Below are 12210 nucleotides of genomic sequence, written 5' to 3' on the forward strand. Positions count from 1 at the left end.
TGTAATAAGAATATCTATGGACTAGAGATAAAAATTAGCAGGGAAAACTTTTGCCTCCAAAATTCAAAAAGACGATAGATAACAGAATAGAAAAATCCTGGATGTCAGAACTTTTTTTCTTTTCCGAAGAAGTTATATTTTAAGAGCCGAGGTCAACAGCCCTCTTAGTACATATTATTTTATTACATTCTTTGACAAAAATCGACAGGAGTAAAGAACAGCTTGTTCCACAAACCCCGCTCTTCCTTGCCCGCCTGCTGTCAGCATACTCTTCCCTTTTCCTTATGGCACTTCTTCACCTAGCCTGTCTGTATTTCCTGTGGACCTGCCTCCTCTAGAGCCAGGGTTCCCCATGGTTTGCTCAGGGATGGCCACTGAATACACTAGACATCAGGCTGGGGGTGCACACCAGGATTTGGCATCGGTGAAATGACTTTACGTTCACTAACCCTGGGACAACTTCTCACTGCCCCAAGGTGTGAAAGGACAGGCAGCCAGGCTCACGACCCAGAGCTGTCGGGCTCTGCAGGCTCCGCTTGGCTCACGCTTCTGCTGTTTTGACAGTCAGCTACTTCTGCTGACGTTGGCTAAAATGAAAAAAATCCCTTTGCAGGCCACACATGGGTGTGCCAGGGACTACACGCAAGCAACTCTGGCTCCAGGAGGCAGCTTGTCCCCTGTCCCTGCTGCTACGCTGGGCAGTCACAGCCACCTGCAGCGACTCTGGCCAGGACCTCGCAGCATCACTGCTGAGACCTGAACCTGGGGAGCAGCTACGTGCTGCCACGGCTCACATCACACCTCCGCTCACCAGGTGGGAGCACGGCAAAACGCAGAGCAGCAAGGCAGCAGACAGAAGGATGCCGAGGGAACAGGGCTTGCGCTGCCCAGCACACAGCATGGGCAGAATGACAACTATTGTGAGGCTTCTCAGTGGCTCATTTGGCATTATTCCCAGTGCTGCTTTTGAATTTAATACCCACTTCTGGGTATCTGATAGAAAAAGAAGGCAAAAACATGAGGCTGGAGGTAGGAAGAAGAGAGACAACAGCACCAGCTCAAGGGAGCACTAAATTCAGGCCAATTTTCAAAATTCAGTATTTAAAAAACAAAACAAATCAAAACAACTAGAATTTTTCAAAATGGGGAATGCATTTTTCCTCATGATATGGAAATGGCCATAATATTTGGTAAATATTTCTTTTATTTAATAATTTAAAACAAAAAATAATGAAAAAAGCTGACACCTTCAAAATATTTAAAATGAAATAGTCAGTTAAAATATTTTGTCACATTACCAATGGCAGGTCATTGCTGTGACACAAAAGTGCTTTTAAAAGAACTGAATAAGAAAATCACTGTTCAGAATTTCAGGCTGGTGTTGCTCACCCTGTCTCTTCTACTTTGTCCTTATGATGTTGATGGGAATTTTGCTTTTGATTTCAGTGGAAGTGTTGGGATCCTGAGTAGCCTGAAGAGAGACTTAAGATTAGGAATTTGCCTTTCAGGAGGAATACATTTACAAATGAAACAAGATGTAAAGGAATACTTTTAAGATACTATCACGGTATAAAAGGCTCATGGTCCCAATGACTGCAATGGCAGGAGAAGAGAACCTTTAATTTCCCACCAAAGATTGCCTTGCTTTAGGGAGATGGTCTAATGCATGGCAGTATCCTTTACTCTTACGAACATAGCCTGGTTTTAGAGCAGTTTTCAGCTGATTGAGGAGTTATGTAATTGCACCAATTACATCCAATTACATAATTAGAGTAAATAAGTAATAATATAATTAGGTGCTGTAATTATGTAGTTATGACAGGTAGCACTAATGCTGATAAAATCCATTATGAAACTTGCTAAGAACTGTGGACAGGGCACATGAGAACAAAACTTTTAGGGCTTCATTTGCTAAAGTCTTTCATTCTTCCAATGGGAAAAATAATTAATTTAATTACTATGCCAATAGCCTTTTATTTTTGCAAATGAATGGAGGCACAAATCATAGGCTAATTCATATCTCTCTGTTTTGCAAAAAATTCAGTAACTAATCATCTACATTTTTTGCCTCCATTTATCTATTTGCAGCTACCAAAGCTTAGCTGAAATCTGCATGTACAAATTGCACCTCTGAAAAGAGAAGTCTAAAAATTTGGACGTTAACCTTCACTGTTCCAGTTATCGCATTAAACTGTCTCCTCTGACAAATGGTCACAAGGAACATTCAAAGACTGCTGTATCAATGTAATACAAGTTATGTGCATCTCTCTGGGTTTGCTAAGGATGGTATTGCTGGTCAAATGGGTCAGATAAGTTTTTTTCTGCAGGAATGAAAATTCAATAGGGGAATCATTCATGCAGGTTCTCAGTGCAAATGGAAGGCATGTAGCCAGCTTTTAAAAATTTCTGTCTTTTTGGATATTGTATAATACCTGTCTGACTTCATAAAAGAGGCCTGGATAACAAACAAATAATAAAACCTACTGCCCTGATTTAATATTCATTAATATTTCACCCGATAACTGATATAAGATAGTGTGCAAGGAGAATGGGCACCCCTGCAAGATCTGAAGTGCTTTATTCCCACCAACATCTCCATAAAGTAACTGTCTGAAAAGCTAGAGGTGTGTAAATGGTGTGTTGTTTTACAATACCTTTTATGCTTGATGCTTTTTTCTAAAAAGAAAAAAAAAAAAGAAAAAATAATACCTTGCTTTACGAAAGCTGGATAGCTACTGATTACTTCTGTCACTGCTCAGAGCAGTATGCTAAGCACTGAAGCAAATACAGAGCTCCGGGGAAAATCAAAATCACAGGGAACATTAGGAGTTTGCAGCCGATGTCCACAGTCCAGAGGAAGAAAGCAAAAGTCCTCTGCCCCAAGGTCTTTTGAGGCCAGAAACATGCAAGATAATGGGAATGCCTTGAAACAAGACACCCCTGGAACAGAAATACAAGTGAACTTGGAAACCTGCAAAAATATTGCCTTTGAGTGAGGGGTGTGTACAACATCACCTAGAAGTTTCTTTCCCCCTTTTGAACTGGAAAACTGGGAAAGTGAAGTTAGATGCGTAAATAATTCCCATCCCTCTTGGCACCCAGCCTTTCAAATAATATTCCAAAACAAGAAAACCATAGTATTCCTGCTTTTTTCCAGTTGTGCTATCAGCAAGTCTTCAAAACCAGATGCTTCATTGTTTGCTGGACAAATGATACATAAAAAAGACGGAGAGTCATAATATAGACAGTCATATTTTTGGGTCCTAATGGGTCTGGGCAATGGAGAAAAGAGGCTATCACAAATTGTAGATGTTTTCCCTTGTGCTTAGTTAATACTGATAAGCACTACAATGTTACTTTTTGCAATACTTTGCAAGACAGTAGTAGACAAGTACAAATAATAATTGTTTCCTAACTACAGTTGTAGGGGTAGTGAGGATGATACTTGGAGCTAAACCCTACTTTCTATTAAAGAAGTGACCGCAGCATAGCCCAAAATTTTGACCTACGTGTATTTAAGGATGAATCTGAGCCTTGAAGATTGGATTTGGGTAGAAATTCTCTCTAAGTAATCTGGCTGTGAAAACACAGAGTTTGGGTTTGATCCATTAAAGCTACAGAAGCAGCCATAAAAGGCATACCTTATCATAATAAAAACTAGTAGAGCTAAGAGAGCTTTTCCAGGAGTATGATTCATGGAGTTTTTTCGGTCATATTCTGTATCACCTGAAATATAAAATCTCATTCCACCTTGTCCCCTTCAAAGAGGTCCTGAGACTGCCCTGTTCTTCCAACCACCCTACTTTTATAAATATTTTTCGCATTCCCATCCACCGCCAGTGAGCCTCATTCAGCAATGAGTCAGTTCCGCTGGCAAGCACAAGTTCCCTTGCGAAAGGTTAATTTGAAGTCTCCCTCTCTTGTGCCAGATCCTAACCAGAACTTGGTCTCTTACCAGGGACTTGGTCACCTCTCCCAGCATCACAAGAATGGTCGCTCAGCTTTCAGTCTGTCACAAAGTCTGAATCAGCTTCTCTCTCTGTCTTCAGGACAAAAACCATACCTCAAGCTTAATTTCTGCATGGAATGTAGTACATCTCACATGCTACATTCATTACTATCATGCTGTGTTTGAAACACACCAAGCACATACACTACATCAGCTCATAGGGCTGACAGCTGCAAAACTACCTCTGAGTGTTTTCCTTTTGACTCTTCTTTTGGTCATAAGCAAAGTTGTATCTCTAAATCTCTTCTTCCAGCTGAATATCATACTTTCAGAATATTCCACTCTTCCAGTCAGATTGTTTTGTTTCATTTCGTAATATTCCTTGTACCATGTGGTAAACAGTAATCTCTCTGGCTCCAAGAGAATGAGTCCCTTTTTGTTCACTTAAGCAGTTCCAATTGCTTCTGCTATGCAGCACTAGTATTTCTGCTGCACACCTTCCCTAGATTTTGTACCAGGGAATTTAAACTACACAAAGATACAATTTCTAATCCCACACCAGCTTCTTGTAGTTTGCTCAAACATTTTTTTCCTCTTTTTTTCCACCCACTCCTCCATTTCCTCGTCCATTCCATGGAAGCTTTACGCTTCCATATATACCTTACGCTTCCATATATGGACCTTACGCTAGGTCCATATATACCTCTCCCATCATTCAGAGCAACCATTACCTTTATATATAGCCACAGAAAAAACAAGCCTTCCTTCAGAGGGTCTTAATAATCCCAAAATCTGGATTACTACTAACCACTTAAACCACCAGCATTCTGCCACAGAGGAACAGGGGCTTTGAGAAATCAGTTCAGTGCTTGAGGTCACATGTGTTTTGGTGCTTTTCTGTTAATATTTTAGATATTCAAACAGGAGTTCCCACCATTAATGCAAACGTAAAATACTTGAGTGAATTACATCAGAAAAGTCAAACCACTGCTGCCACAGGATGAATACACTTACTATGAATATTAATGCATCTCCTGGAATGAAACATTAATACTTAACATACATGCTTGCAAAGTTTAAAATCATACAAACATTGCAGGGAGAGGAAGAGGAGTAGAGAAGGAATAGACAAATGAGACAAGCCCTAGAGTCTGGAGATATTACTGATTCCACAAATTAAAGTGCATTTCTGAGATAACCTAAAATATTTTCATGTGTAAGAGGACAACTTGCCACTATGAATAATTTCCTGTAATGGAACAGAGGATACAAGCATTTGTTTTAGTTTTTCTATCTCGCCCATCATACTGCAGAAGTATAGATCCATTACTGCCTAACAGTATAAATGCTCTGAGCTGGGCAATGAGATTAATGGTTCAACATTTCCATGGACATAGCCTGTTCCTCTGTACCTGAGCACTGAATTCCCATCACTTGCCACACCACCTTCCCATGTAAAAGTGTTATTTTATATATATATAAATTAATAATATTAATAAATTATAACATATAATATAATATACTATAATCGATAAATTATAATATATTATATATTATATAATATAATACCATAATAATGGTATATTGGTAAATACCAATATAATACAATAATAATATATATATATAATACCACTAAAAGTGGTAATAGCACTTACAAAAGCTCCATTTCATCGCAGTATTCAAGCATGCACTCCTGTCTAAACACGAGCCGTTCCACTAATGCAAGTTCTTCAAGGTAAGCTCTGCATAAGCCTGCGTAGTGGGTGGGAGTCATCTCCTCTAACTTTAGCCAGCTCCCAATTAGGCATCTTGTCTAAACTAATCATTTAGGTTCTCAATGGAGTGAGAAAAGCAATGCCAGGGTGAGTCACCTCAGCTATCCTAGACACCTGTCTTAAGGCAGGATAAATAACCCAGCTTTCTGCACTGACAGGGCAGGGAGCTGGGATCGATTTAAGCCAGGTGCCTACGCGAAGACAGCTGAAGTTAAAGGAGAAGAGTCTTCCCCTTGGCTAAACTGAGGACTAAAAGGGCACCCAGCACTTCACTAGTGAGGTTGGGTAGTATGTATAATCAAAGGCTCTATGAAGGATAACAGAGCAGATACTCTCAATAAGAAATGTGGCTCCAGAAATGCATGAACAGCAAAGCCTGATGCACATTTGGTTACACCCTCCTCTGGGATTCAGACATAGGCCAGCTCTGCAACCACAGACCCCGGCACAGGCCCTGAGCAGTGCAATACCTGCCAGGAAGTCCACAGGAAGAAAATGCTGCACCAGAATATCCCAGCAGGTAGGAAGAATTCCTCAAAAATGAAGCCCCAAGCCGGGCAGCCTTGATAATCCATGCCTCTCTCTCACCAGAACGAATCCTCTTTGGTAGCAGGCTGGAATGAAATGTAATCGACCATCTCTCTGCTCCAGTGTCACCAAATTTCCCTCTCTGAATCCAAGTCATACTCTCACTGCTTCACGAGGCAGTTTCTGTAGCTCTTCAAATCCCTGCAGCAGCTCTTCTTGGTCTTTTCAATAGATTGTTCAGAGCAGTCATAGGAGAAAAGCACTAGCCCTCGACACTGACCCTGCGTTTCACTGTTCAGCAGGAGACGTTATTTTTCTGGACAGCAGCCCAGAGATACTGGACAAAGCCGGAGCAGCAGCAGATGTTATGATGCATGCTCTTCTGCCCCTGGTTTGGCTAATGAGGCAGCAGAACCCACAGAGCATGAGAGCGCTAACGCCAAACCGGAGACTGTGGCCTGTGCCTTCATCTTTTTCATTATGTTTAAGACTGGGCTTTGTTGCAGACTGTCTAAGACATGTGAAAAGGTCTTTAAAAATACAGATCGATGCCTCCTATTGTTCAGAGAGAGGGATAAAGAAAGATATTCTCTGTTCTAGCTGCAAGGAGCATCTCTCAGTTGCATAAAGCACGTGCCCAAATTGACTTACCACAATCATTTGCGCCACGTAGCTCTCCGGGCCAGTGTATTCAGTTGGATCTTTAACTTTGACAAGAACTATAAAGTATAAATAATGCCACATGTTGTGTTCTGACTTTATATGCTCCTCAAACGAAACGGTCTTGTTATCAAATTTGTCTCTCTCCAGTCCTGCAAAAAGACAGGAACATAATGCAAAAAATAATCTTCAACATAAAAATACCCAAATCTGTTAAATATGTTAGAGAAAGGAACCCAACTTAATTTAAAGGATCATAAATTTGAAGGATCTTAATTTAAAAACTATAACCGCATACAGTAACTGCCAGGCAAGAAATACCAGGCCAGAAGGCATTCCTGACAGAATTCTTTCAGTGCGGCGTTTGTTCTCTTTTTTGATATTTCCTCTTAATAACAGTAACAATATAATAAATATGTTACAGTTTTACAGTGCCTTCTATGCTGAGGGCTATAAAGTGCTTTACAAGTGTTGGCTCTGATTCTTTCTAAATGTATACCGGTAAGCACACAGCGTGCAATCTAGGTCCTGATCTTCCAAAGATTTATGCACACGTTTAGCATCAAGCATGTGAATAGTCCCACTTAAGCTGCAGTGGGATTGTTTGTGTGCTTAAACCTGGCAGTGAGGGTGACTCTCTGCAGCTTTGTAGTCACAGTCTTTACAGAGCGGTAGTCATAAGACGTTTTTATTTTTTTCATGTAACGTGTCAAATCTCTGAAGAAGAATACCACAGTGAGGAAGGAAAGGATTCACAAATGTTTGCCTCAGTGTTACGGCTTTCCTCCCTGGATCTCTTGTGGAGCCTTCCACAGACACTAAAGCGGTTGTGCTCTGCTCTAACGTTCATCCCTGTCAGTACAACCATGGAAACAACACCCAGCCTACAAAAAAGAAAGTATTTCTAAAGTCCCCTGGGGGAATGAAGGTCTGCCCCTCTTTGTGCACCTCAAAATAAGTGCAATTTATCTGTGGGTTTTGTAGGGATGATTTTCATTTAATTCTTTTGTTCCCTGTTTCACATCACCTTCTGAAACAGGCGGATTTTGCCGTTGTTACCCTTCTGGAATGCACTGTCCTGTGAAATAGCAGGCTGTACTTTCATCTGCATCATGCTTTGTGAAATAAAGTCAGCAGCTGCACCATCTCCGTTAGTGGTGATGATGCGAGTGTGAGACATGGTTCTTCTCCCTCAGATCCTGGGTAGAGACTGTGAAGCCACCTCTTAGCAAAGCTAGCTTTTGACTCCTAAACCAAATCTTTTTCCTACTGAGAGGGAATAAATTTGGAACCAAACTCTGACATTTTTACAGACTTTCCTTGTAGAAGATAACCACCCCTTAGGTTCACACTTTATTTATTGAGGAGTAGTTCATTTTACTCCTTTCCCCACCAAATGTCTCAATAGCTCAGTAACACCTACCACAGATGAAACAGGTTGTCTTTAGTATTTCCTCCTTTTTCTGCTTTTCACTCCTGAGATCAGCAAATGTGTCAATGATGACTCCAAAGATTAGGTTTAGAACAATAATTATGACAATGAAGTAAAACAGAAGATCATAAACAACTCGCGCAGCAAACAAGGGCTCCTGAAACAATAATAAGGTTGCAATAAGATATAAAAATAGCACACCTCTAAAATATTAAACAACATTTTCACATTAGCTCAAGCAAAACTAGGCATCTTTCTTTTCATATGCCAAATTCTGCTAGCCTTACTCACAGAAAGAGAGAGGGACTACCTACATGACTAAGCAAAGAAGATTTGGCTTCATGTGCTTTTATCGCTTTGGGACTCCTGTCGTCCTTTACGTTATTTCACACAGCATGAAGAAGAGACTAGTGTGTGTACCGGATGCAGTGTAGATGCATTAGTGTAGTGCTCGATTGAAGATAATTACCTTGCCAGTACAGAAACAGGGAGATGCAGTTTCTAGTACCCACTGAGAGCAATGATACCTCTTCTTAATACTGCCTTGTGGCATACAGGGATATGCTTACGGTATGTCTTTGTGGAATACTCCAGACTGATGCCAAGTTTGCACACCGAACAACTGGAAACCAGGGGAGCATGCTTGCGTGATGCCAAGGCCAGGCTACTATACTCTGTGCCCAAGCAGGGTATGTTCATGGTTTTAGCACCGTGCTAATGCAGTCATACAGCTGTAAGCTGGCTCACAGAGGGCAGACCAAGCTTGTGTCTTTCGGGAACACAACATGCACATGCACACACACATACATACACACATGCATGCACACACACATGAAGTGCTCATATTCCCAATTTCATCACACTCTTGTTTTTACATCATAACTACTTTCCTTCTTGCAAAGGCTGGACTGGACTCCCACTGACACCTCTAAAAATAGCAAAGTTATTCTGTGGCAAACAGGAGACTACACTCAGTGCAAGGAGGAGGAACATAAAACCCAAGGCCTTTTCTTCACCATGATACTGAATTGGCAGTCACTGATTTTCTCAGTTTTCCACCCATTCATTGGGATAATAGTGCTACCCTTTGTGAAGTGCTTTAATGTGGTTAGCATTAAATAACTGCTAAGTGGCAAGGGTTATTTTCAAAGTCTGTGAGTGTTTACAGACTTCATGGGGATGGACTATGGTTCCTGTAGAACCTCCCAGTCTATGAGATAGGACCTAGATTCCTACTACCAGCACAAGGAGCTCTTCCATCCAGATCCAAGTTATTTATAACACAAGGATTAAATTCACAAGTAGGAACTCTACTGAGATCCTACTTGTGAATTTAATCCTTGTGTTATAGTGTGGGTCACCAAGCAAAGTGCTGCTAGATGGCCTTTATTTATGATGTTCTTCTTGAACTTAAATAAAAATGCATAAAACCACCCAAATAGTATGAGTAGTCCTTAAGTGAATTGAATTTTGGAGGAAACTTCTGGAAGAGGACATATACCACGATACATGAAATTCTGTTTTGACTGCAACGCTAGTTGAGTACAAGTAAACAATAGGACCTATTCCAGGGCAGATGCCATGCTGAATTTCAGCTAAAAATACACCTTATGTACTACAGTGGAGAGTCTTGACATATACTCATCAATAAATCCCTTTCAAAAGTTTGCATTTATAATTCTTAGTGTAATAGAAGAGTGATCCAATCCAGCAACACTTCTTAGCAGCGCTTGGAAGGTTACAATACGCTCCAGTTTTCCAGAAGGGGTAAACTACTACCTAGAGTTTCTTTCTTCAAGTATCATCATCACACCAAGCTTAGCTCTTCCCATTAAATATTCCATCTGGGATGTAAAAATTACATGGATAAATCAACTGTGTGACATTAGAGCAGACTACATACAAATACTGTCTATAACCTCCAAAAACTGACTTTGGCATTCATGAGATGCACAGGGAGTAATGCATTTCCTCAGCCAAAACACTTACATCTTTGGAAGGCTTTCTGAGCACGTCTCCCACACCACCACCATTTCGCAGGCCTTGGTTTAATACGGTCACAATGCACATGAGCAGGGTGTCACAGGTCCTTTCTATTCCATCCTCCTCCTCTTCACCTGCGAACAGGAAAGCAGCAGCTTTAGGAACCACAGCATCAAACGATCACTCATCAAACAAAGCCACAATTCTGTATTAGAGAAAGCAACTGCAATACACATCTGCCTTTCATATTCTTCAGCTAGAATTTCACTGATCATCCCTATCCATTTGCACATCGCTGCTGGTGACATACTTAGGCACATCAGGCATACTTAGCCTGAAGAGAGACAGAGAAAATCCCAAGCAGTTCTCCCACCAGTAACTCTGTTAATGACCCAGAGCTGCCATCTCTATTCACAGGAGTACCCCTTTCCTTGCAAGTACTCCCACTGGTTTCAGTATGACTGCTTTTTCAGTGGGCCTCCTAAGTGCGCAGCTGACACATACAGGAGAAGCAATATAAACACAGAATTAGAAGCACATTCGTAAAAGGATTGTCTTCCTGTGAAATCACTCCTCTACCTACTCATGTACAAGCCAAGTCATGTTAGCATTTCAAATCATTAAGGAGGGGCTGGTTTTTATGCGGGTAAATCCGTCCATGATCTTTCCACTAGCACATGTGCCCAAGCACAGGTCTGATATACATTAAATGAAAGACTCTCCCTGACCTCAGCTTGAAAATTTGGATTCTATTCTTATCTCTGCTGCAGAGCTGCTGCGTGGTTTTGGCTGAGCCACAGAGGGTACTATTGTGCAGGCGATATTTGAACGTGCAGAGGAGCTGGGCTGGAACACCAGTCCCTGGAGGGACTTCATCTGCCCCGGCCAGAATTCCTCCCACCATGCACTCACCCCCATGCTGTGGCTGCATCAACAGCCTCCTTTTGAAGGGCCCTGCTTGAGTTGTTCCCCGTGTCCTGCTGGCTTGCACTGAAGGGTCAGGACTGTGACTGCTGTTTCTCCTGCCTTCCTTTCTCTTTAGGGATACGTTTGCTTAAGCAGTGAAGGCAGCGATTCTCACTTGGTTTGCTTCGTGCACTTATTGTAATGTAGTTTAATAAATAACAACATCCTGCTGTGATAGTTAACTGAAACAGCATATTTAACAGCCCCAAACCACCACATCTGGGGCACTGAGATAGACTTTGATAAATTGAATTGACTGAAAGCACTCACATTACAGACAAGCAATTTGGATTTAAAACGTGGGTTCCCAAATTGCGGTGTATGCATCATGATTGGTATTTGCAGAACGGAGCTGGTATCTGCTGCCTTTGCCACCACTGCTTTTGCTACACAAGCAAATTAAATGAGAAAGAACTCCTGATTTAAGGAACTCTGAGTAAAAAGAAAAGCAAAAGCAGACATCAGGATAGACTTCCCTATTAAACTATACGGTCATTACACACATTACTACCACTAATAACTCCAGATTTTTTTAAAAAAATGCTTAAATATTGAAACTGAAAAGATCGAAACAATAAAACCTTTTTTTCTCTGTCACATCTGGAAATTTTTTACTAGCACTATGACCTTAGTCATACCAATTCACCTCCTCTGCTTTTGTACCCTCCCTTTATTTCCTCGTCCAAACATTACTCCATCAATTTTTTTGAGCTAATATCTGTGCTTGACAAGATGACCATCCACAAGATAAATTAAAAACCTTTATACAAGCCACAGGTTCTATTTCTTTTAGATAACTACAGAACAAGATTTTCACTGTTCACAAGACCAGGGTCATGTGCTGGAAACAGCAGATGGTCAGATTCTGGTGAACGGTGAGGATACACCAGGGCTGCGAACAGGAAGCTGCAACACCA

At 41.1% G+C, this 12210-nt stretch overlaps 1 protein-coding gene across 3 annotated transcripts in view; it reads right to left on the reverse strand.

Moving 5' to 3' along the window:
- Positions 1-12210, reverse strand: part of ITPR2 (inositol 1,4,5-trisphosphate receptor type 2) — a 268127-nt gene that overhangs the window by 19753 nt on the left and 236164 nt on the right. For all 3 annotated transcript variants that reach the window (XM_072875513.1, XM_072875504.1, XM_072875494.1), the window contains 3 exons: positions 10334-10461; positions 8336-8501; positions 6904-7064 (listed from right to left, as the gene is read on the reverse strand). In XM_072875513.1, coding sequence (XP_072731614.1) covers positions 6904-7064; positions 8336-8501; positions 10334-10461 — 455 coding nt within the window. The remainder of the gene's footprint in view (positions 1-6903; positions 7065-8335; positions 8502-10333; positions 10462-12210) is intronic.

Source organism: Ciconia boyciana, chromosome 1, assembly GCF_034638445.1.
Source record: "Ciconia boyciana chromosome 1, ASM3463844v1, whole genome shotgun sequence".
NCBI lineage: Eukaryota > Metazoa > Chordata > Aves > Ciconiiformes > Ciconiidae > Ciconia > Ciconia boyciana.